This window comes from Mus caroli, unplaced genomic scaffold (genome assembly GCF_978045245.1).
Source record: "Mus caroli unplaced genomic scaffold, Mus_caroli_1 scaffold_16, whole genome shotgun sequence".
In the NCBI taxonomy this organism is placed as follows: Eukaryota; Metazoa; Chordata; class Mammalia; order Rodentia; family Muridae; genus Mus; species Mus caroli.
The window spans coordinates 11,828,107-11,852,534 of record NW_028227271.1 but is presented as its reverse complement, the minus strand read 5'-3'; the positions used below and the strand labels follow the sequence as shown (position 1 = coordinate 11,852,534).

At 40.2% G+C, this 24,428-nt stretch overlaps 1 protein-coding gene across 5 annotated transcripts in view; it reads left to right on the top strand.

The window, feature by feature from the left end:
* Cntn1 (contactin 1) overlaps window positions 1-8,509 on the top strand; it is a 291,216-nt gene extending 282,707 nt beyond the window's left edge. For all 5 annotated transcript variants that reach the window (XM_021183311.3, XM_029469977.2, XM_085831994.1 and 2 more), the window contains one exon: window positions 7,684-8,509. In XM_021183311.3, coding sequence (XP_021038970.1) covers window positions 7,684-7,760 — 77 coding nt within the window. In that variant the 3' untranslated portion in view covers window positions 7,761-8,509. The remainder of the gene's footprint in view (window positions 1-7,683) is intronic.
* Window positions 8,510-24,428: the final 15,919 nt, after the last annotated feature.

The following is a 24,428-nucleotide window of genomic DNA, read 5'->3' as shown; positions in this document are numbered from 1 at the left end:
GCCCCTGCCCACCCCCTCTCTGGAAACAGTCCAATTTTATATTACTGGTTTTTGTAGCTACTATGGGATATGTACTCACATCTGAAGGATGGAAGCTAGGAACCTCAAATGAGAGAAGAGAGGTGACATGAACACACATGCACGTACTCTGTGGGATGATCATTCTTGAAGAAATTAAGTCCAAAAGTTCTACTAAAAAGTAATAGGCAAGAAGATTTTAAATTGGCATGTTTATTCAGATATGAAAAAATGATCTATAAGATTGATGATTTGTTCATGATCCATCCAGGAAATCTTTGAGAAGTAAAGTGTATAGTCAGTGGATGCGATGCAAGACCAAGAGTCACTCATGCAAATAGTAATCTAAGGTTTGTAAAGTATAAATCCAACATATACTGAAAACCCCACAAGAATATATTTTTATATATCTCACATTTATTTAATGACTGAATGGTAATTCAATTAGGTCTCTGATTTCTATTTGGAATGTAGAAGCGAACTGAAGATGCAGACCACAATTATATAAACTTGAGCCATTAGAGACATTAAATATAACACACGCAAACACAAAAAGGTTTATTTTAAATAAATCAAATATCCTGATGTCAAAGCCACAAATTATGAAATTGGGTTTGGTTTGTATCCTAACACCAAAACTTCAAAATGGCATCCCTGATCGACTAAACTGCTTTCTGCAGCCACAGTTAGGACTTTGCCAAGCCACATATTCAGACAAACACATCAGTGCATACCCGTTGCTGATGTAATTGTGGTCAATGGAAAGAGACCCTGCAGTTGCCCTCAGAGAGGTCTTCAGAAGAGATCATCTGTGTTAGGTCAGGCATGGAAAACTAAACATTTTGCTGTTTAATTGAGGTTTGTTATTGGTCATCTTATCAGAATAAAATAACATGTGGGTTATGGCATATTTTTTTAAATAGGCAGAAAAATAGAAAGTTTAAAAACCACACAAGAATGTGAAGACCTCTTTCAAACAGCATAGGTAGCAGCTGGGGCTTTCCACATGGTTCTCCCCCATTTTGTGCCCTTGCCTTGACACAGGAAGGGTACAGCTCTGTGTCCTCAGATGGAAAGGGCATGCCTTTAGCCACAGGCAAGACTAAACAGTCATTCTCTCTGCCGACCATCCTCTACTTAGTAATCATTTGCCCTGGATTGATTTTTTTAAAACTTTTATATTGGCTTGAGTGATGTTTCTGTTTAATGCATTATTGAGGAAGTGGAATATAAAATTAAACACACCTTTCCTTAAAACTACTTAATGCTGACATATGCATTTTATCCTCATTTTTCCCATTTCTTATCTTAAAAACATGAAATAATGGCTTATTGAAAAAAATCTATTGCTCTAAACAGCTTAAGTGTGTGGCCGTGTGTGTGTGTGTGTCTGTGTGTTTGAAATAGATAGAGAGGGGAGTATGTAAAGATGGGATATATCTTCTCAGTCCCACTGTATAAGGACCACCAGAATCCATTGTGTACTATGGAACAACATGTCCCAGATACCCTAGTCATCATCACTTGTGGCATTGTTGGTGACAGCAGCTGACAACATTTGCAAGATGGAGACTCTTTGGGCAGCTGTTAAGAGGCCAGGGGCCTTCTATATGTGTTCTCAATTTCTGACCTTCACTGGCCTACTTATTTCTTTTTAATTTTCTTATTTCCTTTATTGTTGAGATTATTATAGAATTACATCATTTCATATTTCCCTTTCCTCCCTAAACCCTTCTAGATAGCAGTCCTTGCTCTCTTTTGAATTAATAATCTCTTTTTTGTTGTTAATTATTGTTATATACTTGCGTGTGTGTGTGTGTGTGTGTGTTCGTAAATACATAAGCACAACCTGCTCAGGCTATATATCATTTCATATATATATGTGTTCAGAGCTCACCACTTGGTATTTCTGTTGATATTCTTTTCCCTTAGGACGACTATTTCCCTTGCTCTGAGCTTTCTTAGTTGCCTGTAGTTCCTTATGTGGGGCTGATCTCTCGTGGGCTTTCCCCCATTCTTGTTAGCATGCCTGTTGTTGTCCTCGTTCTCCTCATGGCTGGGCAGCCATGTTAGTGAGACAGATTTGGGTGTAGCTTCTGATATTATTAGGAGACACAGTCTCACAGAAAAATCCTTAATCTCCCGGCTCTTTCAATCTCCCTACCCTGTATTGTACACTGATCCCTAAGGCTTAGGTGCCAGAGTCATATGGTAGATGTATCCACTGAGGCAATGCTCCACAACTCTCCATTTTGATTGGTTATGGATTTCCGTAATGGTCTCTGCTTCAAAGAAAGGTTTTCTTGAAGAGGGGTGAAGACAAGTCTACTAGGAGGCGAGTGGCCTGAAAGGTTGCTTCAGAATGGAGTAGGCTAGACCTCTGTCTACTAGGAACTTCACAGGTTTGCACCTTACCTTTGCTGTGACCTGGGCGCCCAATAGTATGGATGCCACACCATGACATTTTTCACTTAACTGACAAATCAGAGGGATCTCCTTTTCCATCTTCTGGTCTAGGCATTCATTCTTCCAATGTCCCCTCTGCTTATTGTAAGCACATTGATACTTTTCCTTATCTCTAGACACACCTTTTCTCAGTCTCCCTTTGTCTGTTTCCTTAGGGCAGCTACTATCCTCGCTTGTCTCTTTCTGTGTTTTTCTTTGGTTTAGTCCTGGTTCTTACAGACTTTCAGAGCAATTTTCTAATACCTGGAGCCTATTCAAATCCTCAAGTCTCTCTAATTTTTAAAACTTCTTTCTACATCAGAAAGATGTAGCTGACAGGATGACAAAGGCAATATTTTCTGCTTGCTCATTTTGTCTCTGAAATATTTCAACACACATTTCATGGTGTCTTGGTAAACAGCTCTCTTTCCCACCTATTACAAAAGTCAGGCTGGCCAGGAAAGAAGGGAAAAAGCAAGACAGAGACAAACAATGACAACGAGTAGACAGATTGGGGGTGGCCACCACATACTCATGCATCTGAACAGACCAGAGGAGTCCTGTGACATTTCACAAAGATCTCGGACACTGGTCAGCAGCCATGTCAGGCAGGCCTCTCCAATGCAGCCTAAACAAAAGGAGCCTTAACCGTACTTTCCCCTGGAAGTGACAGAATGAGCAACTTTTGATTTTTATTCTTTTGGGTGTGTCAGATTTTTCCAATGCTTTAGGCAGCGATTGATCAGAAGGAGCCTCAGAGCCCCGGGACATCTAGAGTTGTGCACCTCCTTGAACCCAGACTTTAGTAGGCTCCCAGATCTTAGCATAATTAATGCCATAATGGAACAGCCATCCAGGCCTTGGAAACCAAAATGTAGGCAGCAACACCTGCCAAAATCATAACAAAGACCTAATTCATTAAAGCCCTTAAAGGGGCCCCTTGACCACCACATTCTTCCCCACTCCTAGGAGCTCTGAGACCCCCCATGTCTCAAGGTCTTGTCTCTGGTGGTTGTGCTTGAGCCTCCCGAAACATTGTAAGGTATCTACCAAAGAGTTCAAGCCAAAAGAAAGCCAGAGGACCAGCGTCTACACTGTGTATTCAGGACCTCATTGTAGTTCCAAGCCTTTTTCAGGGTGAGCTTGTAAGCACAAAGCCATATTCTGGGTTAGCCTACTTCTGTTAGTAATAACAGTTAGCCAGAAACAGGATTACAGAAGCCAAAAGGCAAGGTTAGTACATCTAAGGATTCTTCCAGAACTATGGGCTTTAATGAATTAGGTCTTTGTTTTCATTTTGGCAGGTACTGCTGCCTACATGCTGGGTTCCAAGGCCTGGATAGCAGTTGCCTTATGGCTTCAACTGTGCTAAGGTCTGGGAGCCTACTAAAGTCTAGGGGCCTGTCACAGGGATCCAGCCTCTACTGATTCCTGGCTTCCCACTGAGAAATCAGATATTATTCTCATGTGGTTCTTTTTCTATTTGACTCGTGTTTTTTTCTCTCACAGATATGAGTACATTTTATTTGTACTGTATACTTGCTATTTTACCTATTATATGCTGTGGAAAGTTTCTTTTCTGATCATATGCATTTGGTGTTCTGAGTGCTTCTTGTATTTGTACAGGTATTGCCTTTCCTTCATTTGTGGAAGCTTCTCCTATAGTCTTGTTGAAGATCTGGTCTAGGCCATTGATTTGGCTATAGATTGAATTTTGTATGATGTCCCCGGTGTCTTGCATGCTCCTTTCCTTGTTTATTTGATCTGGATTCTAGCTTATGTTAGAGTCTTGTTATTTACGTTCTGCTCAATTCATTCTATTTGTAAGACTTTGCTTTACGTTTCCTATTTGGGCTCCCGTGTTTTAAAATTCCATTTTCATTTTGGCTTGAGTTCTCTTCACTGCTTCTATCTCTTTACTGAATTCTGTTTTGAGATCCTGGATTGCCTTCATTTCTTCAGCCATAAGCTGGTGTTTTCTTGGGACTCACTCGGGCATCTATTCTCCTTAAGTTCTTTTCCCATGGCCTCATCCAGGTCTTCTTTATTTCTCCTTTAAACCTCTTAAGTTCTTTGATGAAGTTCATAAGAGATCTTTTAGATGTCATGTCCTGGGGATCGCCTAATTAGTTTTCATTTGATAAACATTTATACAAAACTGGTGAGTATTGAAAGGAGATATTATATTGATCCTGTGTATTGTTTGTATTTTTGCAATGACATCTGGGCATGTGTACATTTTTTCTTAGTTCTGTGTCTGATATGGACTGAGCAGTTGAGGTAGAAGAGAGGATTGTGGTTGAGTTTGGACTAGAGGTTGGAAATGGCATAAGTTGAATGAAATCAGGTTTAAGAAAAGAGAGAGTACTATGCTAGTGGGCAGAAAGTTCCTCCTGGTCCAACCATGGAGTGTGGGGACAAAACTGGGGCTTGGGAAGAGGCATGCAGATAAGGATCAGGTGGACTCACTGGTTAGTTCCTGGAGAAAAATATTCAAGAGCTGGCTGGGTAGAGAGGTTGGATATGGTGTGGGAGCGGTCAGTGGATCAGGGTAGGCAGGGTAAGTTTTGAAAGGACTGTACACACTGGTTCTGGTGCAGGAAGGGTTGGCCAGATTAGTCTGGGGCAGTGGATGTGAGATCCAGTCTATATTGGGGAGGGTGCATGGAGGGTAGAATCTGAAGAAGGATGTGTAGCATCTTGCTGAGTGGAGAGAGGTCTGTAGGTATCCTTCTTATTTTTAAGAAACACCTTATTTGTGTCTAAGAATGATGTCTGTGCCACATCCAATGAAGCTAAGAGAATAAGGGTGTGATGCCAGTAGACATATTGGCATAGTTATCTTCAACTTTGTAAAGAACAAAGATACTATTTTAATGCTAAGACTTTCAGGACAGATTCTTTATATCTTCCTTAAAGTACACTGTGTAGTAAAAGAATAGACTGCTTTAAATTACTTTTTGTTACGGTAGGTAATTACATTGAAGGTTTCAGATTTCCTAGAGAATAAATTTCCTAATGTTATAACTTTAGCACTGGTAGAGTGTAATTTTAAGTCTTTCTCTAATTGCAGAGTTAAGTTTATTGAAGTTACTTATTGAAACCTAGGAGAGTAGGAAAGAAGGGTATCCCTCGCAGTCATACTATTTACCATGTTCTCAAGAATCCCAACGTGAGAAGCTCATGACCGGTGAATTCATCTGACAGGAATTGCCCTTGATTGGTGGCACCCAAAATAGTATGCACATTCACGTAGACTCATGGCACATTACATTGCTTTATTTTTCTTTCAGGGTGTCACAGTCTAAATGTTGCATGCTCCCCCTAGGCTCAATTGTTGAATACTTCGTCCACAGTGAGTGGTGATCTGTATGAGATTATGGAACCCTTGAGAGATGTGGCATCACTAGAGGAAGCGAGTAACTTGGAGGTTTGCTTCAAGGCCTATAGCAAGTCTAGCTTTCTTTCCAACCTGGATTCTTGCTTTGCTATGATATACACAAACACCTCCTCTACACTCTCACCAAAGCTAGCACTACCATGGGCCATAGCCTCTAAAAGTAGGGGCCAAAATCAATGTCTTTTGAGTTGTTTCTTGTCAGGTATTGCCTATAGTGAAGAAATAAGCATCTACTTCATAGTGTACTCTGTCAGGGCAGTTGATCTTTAGCTATCAATTGAAGATTAACAATAGAAGTTCTTACCCAGGGCTCAGTCCTATAATCAGAAAAATTTAGGAGGCAGAGGTAGATAAATCTTGATGACATTGAGGCCAGCCTGGCCAATAAAGTGAGTTCTAGGACAACCAAGGCTGTTACAAACTCTGTCTCAAAAATAAAATAAAATAAAATAGAATAAAATATTTTAAAAGGGAAGAAAGATATAAAGAAAAGCACAAAACATAAAAGAAACAATAGAAGTTCTTTCTTACTTAATTGTGTGAGCAACTAAACATCTTTAAATGATTGGAATACAAAAATATGCAGTGCCTATCTTTTATACATATGATGTTATTATTCAAGGTAACACTTTTAGTATTTTTATTCCATCTATTTGATTTTCTAAAACGTCACCAAACATATGCATGTATCAACACTTAATGAAGTAAGAAAGGCCTTGAGTTTGAAAGGGAGCAGGAAAACGTATATGGAAGGTGTTTGAGGGAGGAAAGGGAGCAGAGGAATGATGCGGCTATTATAATTTTAGAAATTAAAGAAAGAAGTCATGAAAAGCAAAAAAAAAAAAAAAAAAAAAAAAAAGCACAGAAGTCCTCAACGTGGATCATGTTAAATTATATCGAACACAGAAAACTACATACTTAGGAAATTCTCTGCTATCAAGTAGTGTGTATGCTAATTTTAAATAAAGATTTAATTTATTATTCCCCTGTATAATTGTCTTGCCAAGAAAGACGCAGCAACAGGATCCTTCTGCACGTTTATTGGGAGAGCTTGATTGCAGAGGTAAAGAGAGACCCCAAGCCCAGAACTGGTGCTGCTTATATAGGCCTAGGAGAGGCGTGTCTCACACCCGGATTGGTTGTGCTTGGGTTATGCTTACCACCTCATTTGCATGCCTACATCTGATTGGTTAACTTGTCTCTCATCTGATTGGTTAACTTGTCTCTCATCTGATTGGTTAAGTTTGGTTAATTCTCAAAACCTCATCTTGGCAAAAAAAAACTTTACTGCCTATGTATACTTGGTGGCCAGTGGAAGCCAGTGCCACCCTGCAAGGGCACATGTGGCTTCCCACATAATTGAATAAAATAACATATGGATGTGACATAAGTGTTTACCATGCAGAAAAGTGAAAAGTTAAATCAAAATCTGCAAGAATACAGAAACCACTTTATGTGGGATAGGTGCCATCTGTGTCCTCACATATGACATCTGATTTTTATTTGTTTGTGCTACTTCTTGACTTTTCACCTTCTCATGTAACTCTGAGACTTCTGGTTCACGGGGACCATATTAGTATTCCAATGTTTTTATTTCATGGTTTATTTAAGCAGAATGGAGACATAATGTGTTCTCACACACAAAATCTTTGATAAAATGTTCGTATTTTTTATCATATCACTAAATAAGAAATTCCTTTTGTACGAAGGAACTTTGGATTTTTCAGGTCAGTATGATCCGGCCTTCTCAGAACAGACTGGCTAGGCAACAATTAGTGTCACTGGTGAAATTATGAACATGTTCTTGGTTTGCTTTGTAGGCGTGTCCACGCTGTCTTCGAGCCTCCTCAGCTTGCTCCTGCCCTCCCTTGGCTTTCTTGTCTACTCGGAATTCTGAATGTTGCGGCATTGGCTGTTTTCATCCCTGCTCAGAGGATGCTCTTCATCATGGGATGACTGTAATTCCTTCTAATCCCTGCGGCTCCATCCTAAGACAAACAAATTAGACTCTAACAAGCTATTCAACTGATTTCCCAACACGTTATGACTGAGGCATTCAGGAACCCCTTCATCCAAAAAGAATAACTTTCAAATGGAAATAAAGTGATTTTTAACTCGTTCCAATATGCCTTATAAACCATTTAACCTGATTCTGTGAAAGTTGCATGATTTAAATCAATGGACAAGTTACAGTGTTCAATTCAATACCATAGGCTCTAGAGTGAAGGTATGCTCACCATACACAGGTGCTTTACATGTATGACAAGTTGTGAAATATAATAGAGATTGAAATGTGGATTGTATGTGGTATGTGTTCGAGTAATGCAGTCTCTTGTATTAGCCTATATGTTTGGGTTCCTGCCTATTTTTGAAAGACCCTCATCATTCATTATATTTTGAGTTTTCCATAAAATTAAAACAAAAAAATAGAAAAAAAATCATTTTGACGTAAACACCATTACCAAGTCACTTTACTGAATGAGTTGGAAGTTTTTGACTATGAAAACCAAATTATAGAACTTACTATTATCAGTATTCTTATTTTTGATGTAATTTTCTACATATTTGCTTTTCAGAATCCCTAATACTCTTCCATTAGTTTTCTAATGCTGATGTTCCCATGCCATGTGAGGATTTTTTTTTTTTTACTTTTGTATTCTAATCTGAAACTGTTTTGTGCTTTTCTTCTCATCAATGTCAAACCACAGAAGCTGCAGCGCATCTGCAACATTGTCTACTGCTGTGTTTATTCATGTGTGGAATGACAGGTTTGGGGAAGTAGAGTGCTTTCATTTATACTGCAATGCGATCGTCTTTATCCGGCTAGAAACAAGTGACAGTAAAGTATCAGAATCTCTGAATGTTCTCATTGTTCTGGTTTTGTGCTTCATGCCTAAGGATAAACTCTCTTTACAAGAAGGTGTAGAATCAAGAATTCATATGCAGGTTTGGAAAAGGCTACAGAATTCCATATCAAGAAGTTTAAAGCTCATTTCCCATTTCAATGCAATACTGAAAACTGGCTAAAAATACCAAATCAGAATGTTGCTAGTGGTCCTATGAAGAATATGCAAAGCTGGGAGGCAGGCGAGGTCGACAGTGTCCTGCGCGAGGATGTCTCCCAAGTGTTGTTGTGGAGGAATCTGTGAGATGTGAAAGGGAAACCTGTGTTTCCTCATTGTCCATGGTGTGCCCAGAGATGTGTCTGAGTGTGGGTGTGGAAGAACTCGGGTAATAAAGAATTAGCTGGCTCCTGAAGCAGTGCAAGGTTTGGTTCCTTGAGAAATCTAATCCTATTTTATTAGCACAATCTTGCTGGCTAATTAGAGACAGAGTTTATCTTTTTAGAAAAGATACCCTATAGGTCCATAAAGAATATTTACAGGAAGCAAAAATAGATCTATTAATATGTTACCCCTATCTTTAATTTGTATAATTTTTGTATTATATATGTAAAGGTTTAAAGTCCTCATTATGAAAATATCAATAAATATTTCATTAATTTACACTTAACACTTTGTTATACAAATGAAACTTTTTAAATCGGTAAAACAGATGCTCTCCCAGTAGAAGCATGTCAACAAACCATTGCCAGATTTCATAAAATATTTAATGATTTGAAAAAGAAGAAAATGACTTCATACTTTAGGGAGATGAACACTCTGTAAGCTTTCTGTACAAACGTTGTGTTTTCCTTGTTATATTCGGGGGTTTTCCTCTTGCGATGTGACCCATGTTGGGCATTTTTGTATCATCAATAACAACTACATCTTTTGCCAAATGCATGCCTGCCTTTTACGTTCTAATATGTGGTAATAAAGACCAAAACTGGCTAGATTTTGCATGAAAATGGTTCTGAAAGATAAGAAAACAGACTTTGAAGGTTGTTTAGTTTAAATATGTGGCAGATAGACTCAACTCTCTCATGCACAAATGACTTCTGCTTTTCATTTCCTCATATAATTGTACAGATGTGACTGGGACCATCAGTTTTAAACTGTTGTCAAGCTAACCAATGTATCACATGCTTTAAGATGCAAGATTCTTAATTAAACTTTATATAGCTATAGACACATCTGTTGTTTCTTTGTATTTCAGGAAAGGTAATAGTAGTTTCATTTGATACTGATAAATAACGAATTGATTTTTTTAGTTATTTTTTATCATTTTTTTCAATGGAGTAGTATAGGACTGTCGTTTGTCCTTTTTATGAATGAATACAAATTATAAAGAAATAAATGTCTTACTGTTGCCCAAAAAGTAACTGTCCCTTCAATTTACCTGAAGTTTATATTTGTTTTCTGTTTGTATGTTTGTATGGTTTTGGTTTTGTTGGTTTGGTTTGGTTTAGAAAGTTTTTATGAGCATGGAGTCAAGGAGTAGATTCTCCTGGGTATAAAAATTCAGAGTTGGACGAGTTCAGCATACAAAGGCTACACAGGGCTTGGAGATAATGGCTGAGTTAACACTGCTTACGACACCTTTATCATGCATCTTGCTGATGCTATAACTCCAGTTCCAGGGATCTGATGTTCTCTCTCAACTCCATGGGCACGTGCATGCATGTGGATAAACATAACTTAGCCAGGCACATGCACATAGAAATAATAATAATACAAAATTTAAGCATCTAAAATAGCAAAACAAAACTACACCCAGAAACAGACAGTCACACCCTGGAAACACTGGTGAGTACCACTCAATCTGCAGCTAGACACTAGAGCAGAATGCTAGATGCCACCCCCTCAAAATGTCTGTTTAATATTGAGTAAGCTGAACACCATGAAGGAATTTGTGTAAATATATTAATGTAAAGGCAATGAGTCTGAAACAGACAAAATCTTTTCAGAGTCCTGAGTGAGACCAAGCCTAGGTTTCTGCTTCTTGAATTTCCTTTGCCTTTTTTGTTGAGTTCCTGCTGATATTTCATTCTCTGTCACTCCAACCTCCCTTCCTGGTTCATGCAGCTTGATTTATCCTGGTTTTTTTTTTTTATTTTCTTTTATAAGCCCTACCTTTATTTCTTGACTTCCATTTTAATATTTTAAATGGGTCTTTGAGTTTCAACTGACCCCACTTGACATGGTTTCAGGCTTTGGAAAACCAGAGCTTCTTTCTGTGAGGCTGGGTTCCATGCTAAAGGTTGTCAAACTGAATGCCTCTCAGGGTCAACTGGAAATTTTGAAAAGATATGATGGATTTCTTTGGGCACTGTCCAGGCTTACCAAGTTAGAATCTTGGAATGCACCTTTTTTTTTTTTTTTTTTTTTTTGAGTGGCATTTGGGAGTGCTGGAGGGAGCTAGGTTAGAAATTAGATTTTCATAATTAATAAAGATTGGTTAACTGAGAGTTTTAACTAAATCAAGGCACTGTTCAACATTTTGCACAAATAATTTAAATACTACTTCAGAAAAATCCCATTTTTATCATATTCCACAAAAAAGTTGATTTGTTCATAAATATTCTTACCCCTTTTTGTCAAAAATGCTACCTTTTCATGTAACAAAGCACTTTTTAATTTGTTTGGCTTAGATTCCAGTCAAAAGAATGCCCTCTGATTTATTTTCTAAAGAAATGAAGTTATTTTTGTATTTTCTGTTATCTTTTTATTTCCTCCATATGTTTTTTAAAAATTAATTTATAGTACCTAATATTCCAAGAATATAATTTTCTGGAGAGTGCTAATTTAAGACATTGATACACGTGCTCCTGCCCCTGACTCTGCTTTTTTTCCCCCTAGATAGAAACAAGATAATTTTTAATGAGTTCACTTTCTAAATTAGCTTGTACAAACCCAAGATTAGATTTTTACATTAGCTTCTTTTAAAGACAGAATTTTCCACCTTGGTTTCTAGAAATAAACGTGATGCTCTGGGTAATTCATGTCAGGTGCTTCAGTACTCTTATCCATTGGCTATTACAGTTCAGTCACGATGGCCCTTGGGCGAAGTTGTGAGTGAACAGACAAGGCCTCCATCTGTCTTTGCCTCACTGGCTTCCATGGAGAGCCACACCTTGCAGGCAATGCTCACAGGTACCATCCTTTCTTTCTGTCGCTTCCTTGTACTGCCATCTATTGTATCATAACTCTGGAAGCTGAGCTAACTGTTTGCCTTGGGGAGGAGGTCAAGGTAGATCTGGTCCTTTCTCCTTCTCAAATGTAAAGTGAAGTGCAAAGTGAAAAAGACTGGCTGGGTTCATTTATATGCCATTCCAGAAAAAGCAGAACTCTGGGTACAGAAAACATATCAGTTGCCAGGGTTTGGGTAATAATGAGGGCCTTATAGCCCAAGAGCTACATTAAAGATGGAGGAGGAGGAAGAGGAGGAGAAGGAAGAGGAGGAGGAGGAAGAGGAATCTGTAGCCGAATTTTCCCCTGTTTAATAAAGACGACAAGAAGCCAATCACTGGTCGAGGAGGACGAAAGCTTCCGGTTAGAGAGAGGAAGAGGGAAGGCAGGAGGAGGGACTTCTTTTCGGGAGAACTGTGAGAGCAAAGCAGACAAGATGTAGGCAGGGGACTGAGAGTTCTGGTGGCGGAACCCACCACTGGAAGATTTCTAACATAGAAGAGTTGATGAATTTAGGATAATAGATTCCATGCCTAGCGGTTGTGTGATCTGTTGATTCTAAACTAAGATTGTCGGATGTATTCCATTCTGCAAGGATTCAACTGAGCTCCAGTGAAAGGTAACCGTTGGCAGAGCATGGGTTTGCGAGAGTGTGCCCCCTCCCGACCCCCCACCAGCTAGCTGCAGAAGTTAGATAACTGGGAATGTGAGCGAACTGTGAGAAGTTGGGCGGATGCTGCATGCGGTTAGCCTTGGGGGTGGGGAGACCCCAGGGGCCAGAGAGTAGCCAGCGAAATAGCGTGGGTTGGTTATTTTAATTATTACATGAAACAGGAGACGCCATATGAATCTACACATTTGAGACAAAACTCAAAATTGTTAGCAAAATGGTAAGTTTTACTATGTGCACTTTTAAACTTTTAAGCCCAGGGAGTGGAAAGATGGCTCAGCTGTTAAAAGTAGACACTGTTCTTGCAGAGGCCCCAACTTCAGTTTCCAGCACTCTGGAGGTAACTTCAGCTTCAGGGACTCAGATTCTCTCCTCAGGACACATCACTCATGTGCGGAGACCCACAGATGCCCCCTCTCACACACAGTTAAACTTTAAAATAACATATAACAACCAAATAGTACAAAACAAGATACAATAAGACAAGGCCTTGTCGGGTCGTATAAAGTTAGGACAAGCCAAACCAATAGGAGGAAAGGAGTCCCAAGATCAAGCAAGAGTCAGAAACACATCCGTGCCTACTGTTCAGAGTCCCACAAGAACACCAAGATAGTAGCCATAAGGTTTATCCAGAGGACCCTGTATAGACCCATGCAGGGCCGTTGCTGGCTACTCCAGTCTCTGTGAGCCCTGCCAGTTCATTTGGTGGGCTATATTCTGCTCGTGTCTTCCATCCCTTCTGACTCCAGTTTAAACAAGGAACATAACGTTCTGAGGTGTCTTTCCTCCTTTGCATAGTAGAAATAATCCTCCTTAATCATTCCAGGATCTTTCCGTTCCAAGTGATCATCAAATAAGTCCAAGAACAAAACGCTTCTGTTGACTTAAGTGACAAATTGTTTAGGTGCTGATGTCTGGGAAGTCTCCCCCCAGCTCCCCAACTCCCCCCCCCCGCCCCCTAGTATGGAACTCTGACATGCTGGTTCAGTGTCAGGACTCAGCAGTGATAACAATTTCAAGCCCAGAACCTCCTCATTTCTGATGTAAAGAAGCCGAGCTCCCTCTTTCTGGTTTAGCAAACTATCATTCCTGCTTGAGGATACCACCAGAAGGTTGGTGTGTTTTCATTAAGCCATCCTGGTTCTCCTGACCACAGTTCTGTGTGGCTGTCCAGTTGCAAAGCACTACAACTGAAATCCCCTCCAGGGTCACATGGAATGGAGAAAGAGTGGTTTTAGCTAAAATCATGCAGGTGGCACCTTTGGCCTTGAGATACCCTCCCACCAGCATCAAATTTTAAGTAAGGAGTAAGAAATACTGCAATGGCACCACAACCTTTCAGGGGACTTCCGAACTTCACTGTGAAGCACTATCAGCCTCGACAGTGCCCCAGCTAGTTACAGGGAAATGATTTGTTGAAATGTTGAGGGCATGCACACCATTTCATAGGGCTATGTTAACTGCTTCCTCAATACAACCAGGAGATATCAGTAGCATGTAGCAATAGATATCAACTGCTCACACAGTGATTTCTCTGGCAGACCTGGCCTTCTCTATGTTTGATCCTTGCCTGTCTGCTGTTAGAGTTGCCTGCTGATGGGAGAGAAAACTGACCCTGCTCCACTGTTTCCCCCCTTCCTCCATATGGGAAGTTCCAATGAAGTCCTGGTGTGTCTTCAAGGCTATGCTAATAGTACAAGTGGACACATGTATGTCCTCTGTCAAGCCTTTGTTTGCTGAAAAGATGCCAGTGTCCCACTGACCAAATGGAGTCATGTTATAGCCCCAGGGCCCAGAGGGAGTCACACACATGGATGGGTGCTTTAAAACTGTGAGCAAGGGAAAGAATGGGAGCCATAGCAAAGAACTGAAGTCAGGTGGTCCAAATTACAGAAGACACCATATTGCCATCGAAATAGAAACAAACAAACAAAAACCCTTCAATTTACACTATAGTACAATGCTTACCATGTGGATTTCTTTTTTTATTTATTTCTTGGAACATTTATTTGGTCATAGATTCTGTATTGTTTATTATTGATATTCATAGGCAAAGTGGAAACACTATACACAATTGTGGGAGCTGAAGGGATGCCTGAGTGATAAAGACTACACATTGCTTTTATAGAGGACAGTACCTTTCTGGCCTCTGTAAGCACCCACACTCAGATGTCTATACCTACACAGACACACAAAATACATACACATGCATGAATGTGCACACATATCCATACACACACACAATCTGTGTTTGAATAAAGTACATTTCATATTAAAAATATAAAACAAGATAGAAATAAATTATGTAAATTCGTTCTAAAAATTCTCCATATTCAGACTATAACTCACCTCTGAGTAGTCGGCATCTGTTTTTTTTTTTTTTTTTTTCCTCAAAAGATAATGCTTTGGGAGTATCAATGCATCTTTTTTGGGAAAGGATGTTTTGACAGCTTTCTAAGGGACTGATACCCACTTCTGACAGTGTTCACTCAGCCTTACCAGGCCTGAAATTAAAGTAACTATGGCCATTCAAGAACATGTCTATGGAAGTTTGTCCCATCCTAGGTCAAACCTAATGCTGTTCCCTCCAGGACAGGCTGGATTTAGTTCTTTAGAAGTGGAGACCGCTGAAAAGTAGCCATCAAAAGCCAACCTGCGCCCCTCCCTCCCCCTTTTAGAACTACACCTCTGTGAGAAGCAGGCTGCTCTGTTGTGAGATAGTCAGGCATCCCATGCAGACGGCTGCACTCTGATTTGCTGAGGCTCTGGCTAGGTTTGCTATGAGTAAATAGAGATGCTTGCATTTCTCCAGGAACCAGTCAAGTCTTCCGAGGACCACACCCTGGCTCAGACTTGACTGGAGTCTAAGGAAAGACCTTGAGCAACAGAAAAAGTCATAACTGGAAAGCAGTCCTAGATTCCTGACCCTCAGCAGTCTTGTTAGATAGGAAGTCTTTGTTATTTTAAACCTTTATGTTTGGAAGTAATTAACATATAAGGACAACTGCATGGCTTACAAGTGAAGACACTGAACAACTCCTTTAAAAGAATTTTAAGGAGATTGAACCAGAGGCTCTGGAAATAGGGTGGAGGGAAAGGAAAGATAAATTTCTACTTCCTCTCTCTGCAATAAATTTCCATTTTTGGAAATTAGGGTATTTCCCCTTTCCCATTAATATCACAAATAGAAGGGCAGTTGGGGCCACCCTGATCCCAGTAACCAGTATCTGCTGCTTCTCCCATGCACAGAGACAGTGAACCCTATTGCAGCCATTGCTATGGTGACAGCACACCCTATTCCTGCTGTTGCTGTGGAGACAGACAGCTCTATCATTGCTGCTTCCTTGCTCCTGTGACAGAGGGCATGGACCCAATTCCCATGCAACAGGAATCCATGAACTCCTTAGAGCCAAGGAGAAAAACAGGTGTTATAGGCTTGAAATCAGTCAGATGTCAGTCATCGTTTAATTTCATTAAAAGGCTGGCTCTGGAGGCAAAGCTGCTGCTTCTCGGAAATCTAAACACGTTATACTTATGCTGCTCTCAAAGAGCCCTTGTTCAGAGAGGATGCGGCCCTTCTGTCCCTGTGAGAAAAAGAGAGAAAGGTCACAGAGCAGAACGAGAGTATGCACACCTTGTCCCTAAAGACAGAAAGAAAACACATTGTTAAGAGTAGAAATTTGTACTGACTGGTTTTGTGTGTCAACTTGACACAAGCTGGAGTTATCACAGAGAAGGGAGCCTCCCTTAAGGAAATGCCTCCATGAGATCCAGCTGTAAGGCATTTTCTCAATTAGTGATCAAGGGTGGGAAGGCCCATTGTGAGTGGGACCATCCCTGGGCTGATAGTCCTGGGTTTGATAAGCAAGCAAGCATGCTGAGCAAGCCAGGGGAAGCAAGCCAGTAAGTGACATCCCTCCATGACCTCTGCATCAGATCCTGCTTCCTGACCTGCTTGAGTTCCAGTCCTGACTTCCTTTGGTGATGAACAGCAATGTGGAAAGTGTAAGCTGAATAAACCCTTTCCTCCCCAGCTTGCTTCTTGGTCATGATGTTTTGTGCAGGAATAGAAACCCTGACTAAGACAAAATTGTATCCATAAGAACAGATGTGATGGGGAGGTTTTCTCAACAACCTTCCCCAAAACAAGACTCTGCCATTGCTCTTCCCATAGAATAAGAATGGTTGTGGGAGGAACTGCTAATTGGTCCCCTGGGCTGGGACCAAGGCTTTCCCAGTCCTTTGCTCTGACTAGGATATGAGTCTGATCTGATACCCACTGTCTTCCCAGTGCTGGGTGTTTTTGTTCTTTTATCCCACCTTTCTGTATATTTAATACACTCATTTGAAACTAAAAGCATGGCTGTGGTGGGGCATTCATGAAGGGAATTCATGAGGTATCTTTCCTGGTTTGAAAGGAGCAAATGTCTCAGGGTTCTACAAGTTGCCTCTGGAACATAGAGAATGATCAGGTGAAGACCTGTGAGCTGTGTTCCACAAGCTGAACAGCTTTGGGACAGCACCAGGTAGCTTATGCACTGCAAGCAGCAGGAGAGATGCTGTGGTCCCCTGAGGCTCAGCTGATCCCTTAGCGGAAGGTAACAGAGCATTGAGCCAAGAAAATGGTCATTTGGCAAAAGGGGGTTAGGTAGACTTGCAGAGCCAGCTGCCACGGTTACATTGTCAAGCCTGTATCCTTGGTGACTAAGCACATACTTAAAAGAATTCATCAGAGAACTCCTAGGTCTCTGAAGTCCATACAAGAGAGGAAAGGAGACCGCCAAGGCCGTGAATCTTTATTCTGCAGTAATGGGGCCAACTTGAGACTGAGACCTGGGATGGGGATGAAGCCATCAAGGAATGGAGGGATGAGAGTGAAGCTCCCTTCACTGAGTGTCAGCCTCTTGTGCAAAGAACCATAGAGCAACAAGGGAATGTCAGAGCTCAGAGGGTATGAGAGAGGGCTTTATGCTAGCTATCCAGAGTTCTGCAGAGGCCCTGACTTATGTTTTAATATTGTGTGTATGAATATGTGTGTTTGTGTATATATTTATATGTGTGTGTTGTGTGAATGTGTTTGTATATCCTCATGTGTGTACAGGTGCCCAAGGAGGCCAAAAGAAAGCATCAGGTTGGGTCAATTATCTAATGTAAACAACATCAGTATTACACTAGATGCAGAGCAGTCTTCTACATATGTTACTGTCTCCATGGACCCTGCCACTGACAATAGGATCCAGAACTGAAGCAGCATCTCTGATACTATGCGTGCACAAGTTGGGCCAATCAATATCGTTATGTTGAAACTATCTGTGAAAGGGTGCTAGGACACACACCCTACTGATGATCCATAGTCAGTTGCCCGTAGCAGTACTGAAATGATTGTGTGCATAAGATTAAAACATAAGTCAGTAATTATACAGTGCTTATTGGGGTGGCTGATGACTCAATGTGCCTCCCTTTAGAGGCACAAATCTGAAATAGGTTAATTAAATGTAAGTATTCCTGCTGCTTACAGGCAACTTCTTAGCACTCTGTTAATGACTGAGACAGACAACCCAGCTGCTGACTGGATGATTGACAGATGACACCACCTGGGGAGCTGGGCAAGTGGATTGTGGCAAGCCTACCTCTGCATGAACATTGTGGGAAAAGAATTCACTTCCCAGAAACCCACATTCACTGCCTTTCTTAGGCAGGAGCACCATGTAAATAAGGGATGGATTAGTCAATCCTACAGGAACTGTGGCAGATGCTTGTGTATATAGAAAGCATGCTTGCCCTCTAGAAGAACCTGGTTGGTGCCTCTCCTGTGGTTGCTAGTGATCCAATAGCCCTTTTTGTCTTATTTGCTGATTTGCTGTCATGATGGAAAGGCCAAGCCAGAGGCATTATGGTGGTAGAGTGACCACACCCTCACTGAGCTGAATACTATGGTATGGTGGATACTAGAGAAGAGGATAGCTAGAGTTATAGTAATCCAAAATCATTTTAACATACTTGAGGACTTATGTTTTAATATTGTGTGTATGAATATGTGTGTTTGTGTATATATTTATATGTGTGTGTTGTGTGAGTGTGTTTGTATATCCTCATGTGTGTACAGGTGCCCAAGGAGGCCAAAAGAAAGCATCAGTCTCCTGGAGACAGTTATGAACTTCTCAATGTGGGGGCCAGGAAACAAACTCAAGTTCTCTAAGAAATCAGTTCATACTCTTAAACCATGACCTGTGTTTCCAGCCTAGGAGTTTTTTCTTATTAGCTTCTACATGCCCCTGAGTTGCCAGGAAAATTACATATTCTACCCATGAAGTTATCTACATACAGCTAACAAGGATTTCCAAATAAAGCTATATTACATGCCAAGTGGTCAAGAAAAAAAGTCCAAAATTGGATAAAATTACTTCACAAAGTTTTAATCTCTACCACCACTAAGTGAAACAATCTATTATAGCATTTTTTTTAAATGATGGGTCATGAAAATGGCTATTGACTACCAGAAACTAAATAAAGAAACTTCTTTACTCTCGGTGGCTTTCCTAGTGGCTGTCACCTCGGTAAAGAAATGCAGCAGCACACGGGTACCCATTGTGCTAGCATAGATCTGGCAAATGCTTTCCTTATCACAGCTTCCTCCATGAATGATGGAACCAGTTTTGCCTTTATCTGGCAAGGGCAACAATATACCATCAAGGGGAGACTAAGGTCATGTGTATAATGCTAGAACCTAAGATCATAGCGCTCAGGGGACAGAGGTAGAAAGATCAGAGGTTCAAGACTAGCTTGTGCAACAAACATAATGAAAACTATCTCAGGAACAAACATAAACAATAACCACAACAGAGTTCTTCCATTTAATAACTGTTCGTCTCCTTATAGACATTACAAGTGGTCATAAGTTTGGTGCCTTAAAATAATACACATTTGTTCACTGGCAGTTTTGGAGTGCAGAAATCTTAAATCATTATCACCGAATTACTTCTAGGTTCAAGGCATGTCCAAAGCTATCTGTCCTCTAGAAGATCTGAGGAGTTGACAGAATCACCAGCTCATGGCCACACCCCTACAAGCTCTTACCTTGATATCCATAGTCAACTTCACTATTCTATTTCCCCTTTGAGAAGTTCCCCATTACATTGGGAGCCAAGCATGGTAAATATAAAATCCCCATCTCAATGCACTTAATTGTATTTGCAAAGTCTCTCTCTGCCATATAATTAAATATTTGCTGGTTTCATAGGTTATTATAGAATCAGTGTCATAGGATTATGGAACATTCTACCAAAAACAACTTCTTCTAAAAGTTCTCTTTTCGGAATCTCAATAATCTAACTCTCACAAGGGATTTAATTTTTTTCCATGATTAATTAGACCTATGTGGATATTCTGTTGTATAAATTACTTGCTAAGATCTTCAGTCTTGGTACAATGTTTCCTGGAGGTGTGAGTTTACAAATGGCTTGTGCCTCTCTACCTATTTCCTTCTAACTGAAATATTCTTGTCTGCTTAGGACCATAAGACTCAAAAACTAAATCAAGCCCAGAAAGCCATTAAACTTTGTAAGACTCACAATGCTGTTCCTACAGTTATGTAGATAGCAGCACTTGTAGGGAGACAGGAGAACCTCGGCACCTGGTTGAGTTGCTTTAAAGTCATTGCAGTGCCCAGGGACGTAGCTCACACAACTCATCAGTGCTGAGGTGGGCCGTTTGGTGTTTGTTTTGGTTGGTTTCAATGACAGCATGTCACAGATGAGAAACACCGAAGTAGGGATGTTTACCTGAAGAACTGGACTGATTGCCCTCATCTGATTCAGGAGAACTCATCCATATTGTGGGCAGTACCTCCTAGTAGTGGCCCAGATAAAAAGAGTGTAGGATCAGGAAGGTTAGGCTTTATCCCCTCTTGCCACTGATTTAATTTATGCTCCTGCTCCTGCTGCTCCTGCTGCTGCTGCTGCTGCTGCTGCCACCACCACCATGACAACCGCTTTCATAGCCATCAGAACCAGCATTCCCTGGCTTCCTTCACAGACTCATGTTTCAGGCACTAGATCAGAACTACAGAGGCACCCAATCTTGTGGGTGGAAAAATTATCAGGTAGTCAGCTGCCCAGTGAGAGACAGCTACTGTGCTGTGTGGGGCTTACTATGACTGTTGATGCGCTCAGCCTCAAGACTCACACAAAGTCTGGTTTCTTGGCACTCAGGTGTGGACAACTAGTGTTACTATTTAACACAGGTTGACCTAATAGTTCCTTATAACTCTCCTTTCTCTCCTTTCCTCCTCCTCCTCTACCCCTTCTTCTCCCTCTGTTCTCCATCTTGGTCTGTTTTGGTCTCTGCCTCTCTCTCTCTCTCTGTCTCTCTCTCTCTCTCTCTCTCTCTCTCTCTCTCTCTCACACACACACACACACACACACAAACAAACAGGGGTTCATTGATTCACTACAAGTCTCCTCAGGAAAAAAAATTGTCTTAGGGCTATTAAGTAAATTGGGGAGGAAAGTGTCTATTTGGCGGAAACTTCCACTTTACACTCCATCATTGAAAAGAATTATGGTAGGAACTTAAACAGAGCAGGAACCTGGGGGCAGGAGCTAATAATTCAGAACCCATGGAGGGGTACTTCTCACTGACTTGCTAATCATAGCTTAGGGAGCCTGATTTCTAATAGATGCCAGGACTACCAATCCAGGAATGATGGCATCACCTACAAATGGCTGAACCCTCCCACATCAATCACTAATTATGAAAATGGACTATAGGTTTGCAGACAGCATGGCCTTATGGAGGCTTTTTTTTTTTTTTTTTGCAGTCGAGGTTCCCATCTCTCAAATGACTCTATCCTGTGTCAAGCTGACATAAAAGTAGCTAGCAGACCCACACAATAGTTTGGTACCATTTCTATTTCGCAGCAGAATCAGTGTGTTTAGCACATAAATGTCCCAGCATAATCAAGGAATATCAAAAAATAAAAACATTAGATTTGCTTTTCTTATCTTTAACTTCTCCCAAACATAAATGAAATGAGCTACAAAATCCTGTCCTTTAATATCGTTGCCATGGAATAATTCTATTTACAGTGAAAGCTAATCATTACATTTGTGCCTTCTGACCCTGACTTTCCTAGGGATCTGATCAACCTTTAGTCTCTCCTGCACTCCCCGTCCCTTCTCTACTTCACCAGTATGGAGAATCTGGAAGGAACTAGTTGGTATATTGACATTTCAATTATTTTGATATCATTGTATGACATATTAAAACCATTTCTAGATTCGTAACAAGTGGCTTCTTTTTGGTAGGTGCCTCATCTGTTCACTGGGAGGATACAAGGTTGCAGTCTAAAGCCACTATAGATACTTTCTTCGATTTGTTCCAACTTGACTTTCCCACTAATGCTTGCCATATCATCCAGTTCCTTGTACTATACCTTGGTTTATAACATAACTTCCTGTCCATCTTTTGCTTATACTTCTGTGAGCAATTTGTTTAGAATAATCCATTGGCATCTTTCTAAAGCACCTGTGCCATTGGCTTTTGGTTTTCTTCAGCATCCCTTCCCCCCCCCTTAAAATTAAATCCATCATCTTACAGTAGGTTCTTATTGATTTAAACTTGTTCTACCTTGATAGCATTGAGATTTGACCAGAAATGGTACACAATTTAGGATGCTTATAATGGTAAGCAATAGAAAACACATTCCAAGAAGCATTTACAATCTCATTAAAAGCCCAGATCTTGACATTATTGTTGGTAGCTGCTCAGCAGTATCATTGGTTGCAGAGACTTCCAACATTCTTACTGCTCAAAGTATAATTCCCGTAGAATATTCTGGTTTGAGCTGTGTGGTCAAACCGTAAACCAGCAAGGAGAAAAAGGACATCAACTTTAAATGTCAAAATAATCAACAAAGGTCAGAAGCAGATGGCTCACCACTCAGGTTATAAGAGACATCTTTGAAATAGGAGGACTGGAAGATAACTTTGTTTGTGTGGTGAAATAAGAAATATGGAAAAAGGTGGCAGTTCTCGGAGATGAGGTTATGGTAGGGCGAAATTAAAGCTCCCTCAGAAACCAAAACAAAACACCCAGCTTGCCTGACTCACAAAACAGCCAAGAGACAAGCTATAACATTGTTCATAAATAAATAGAAATGTTAGCAAAAGCAGGCACGGCCAAATAAAAGTTCACGAATTTTTCCAACACACATGTCATGGCCTCATAGAAGTACATGAATAAGCCAACGCTTGCCACAGCATTTCTGCTGTTGCAATCCTGCCCTGCCAGCAGCACTCTGAGCCTGTTCTACTCATATGCTAATTTTCCAACATTAATCCAGTCTTGTACTGGTCTCTACTGCTAGATAACCTATTTTCATATATAGTCCATTTGCTTGAGTAATATGCTAATACGGATTTCATGTTGATATCAAGAAGGGTAGTCATGTCTAATTGCCTTTCCTTTTTATACCTATAGTTTCAGTGGCATGCCAATCTTTGCTGCTTCAATTTTCTCAAAGAATTGCATTGTTCCCTTTGATTACTGTAGTCTTTGGACAATCCAAAATAATACTAAACAGTATGGATTTGGCACCTTCTTTTTCATATAAAGATTTAAAAGTTGTCCTTTTGATCAATATTCTAGTTGTATTGCAATGTCTTTGGTATTATTTAGGTTAAATATTTCTTTTTAGTTTCTAATTTTTGACATGTCATTCATATATATGATGTATTATGGTCAAAGTCGCCTCATTTCCTTCTCCCACCCCCTCTTACTCTCATGAATTTTAATTGTCACACAGGGCTCTTGTTTGTCCTTCAGCTCTTACCATCTTTTGCATTCTCTTCTGTGATGTGTTCTGGGTCATGGAGTAGTTGACTGTCTTCTACAGGGTTTTCCACTCACTCTTCATTCTGTACATTTTTGTCAGCATATATGTGCCTTATTATCACTCCTCCATGGAACCCTTTTTTCACAATTTAAAAGTTTCCGTGTCTAAGAACTTTTTTTGGCAAGATGTTTATCTTTCAATAACTTATCAATGCATTTATGTAACAATGTCACTTTAATGAAGCATTAAAATTTGCACTGTCATACATTCATATGTAATTAGGATGATTACAAGAGCCTCATCTTATGTGAAGGCGCTAATGCAGCTCACTTCAGCCATGTGGCCATACAAAACAAAAGCAGAGTTATCTAGATATATTTGTCTTTTGCAGAAATTAGACTCTTATACAATCAGTTTGGCTATGGTTGCTGCCTTGCAGGGGACTACAATAAAAGCAATGCTTTTATAGCACTAAGGTTATAAAGGATGTTTTAAGTATAAGTCATCTTAAAAAAAAAGAGAGAGAGAGAGACTGTCCAAAAAGTTAGAGGCATAGACAGATAGTCGAATTTCCCCCCTAGAATCTTTCCTTGCTGCAGGAAAGATAATCTTTGGGCCAGGACTCAGGCAGTATGCTCAGAGTAAGAAATATTTACATTTGAGTTAATACAAAGCTCAGAGCAGCCTCAGCGAAGCTTATGTGGCTTTTCTTTTGTCTTGCAACCCTACCTAAGGAAGTTCTTGGGACCTCACCTCTCCTTGCCTCTGGAGAATTACTTTTTTTTAAGCTAAAACAACATCATTACAGATCTATCCAGGTGTTGTTCAAAATAAAGTTTAAATTTAATATTTATAAAAGGTCAATGAGGCTGTAAAACTTGTAGAGGCATTATAATCTGGCTTGCCTAATCCATATAGAATCATTATAGATTTAGAAGGTTGTTTGTTCCTTTACATCCTGATAATTGTAAAGAGTTTGCTTCCAGTGAG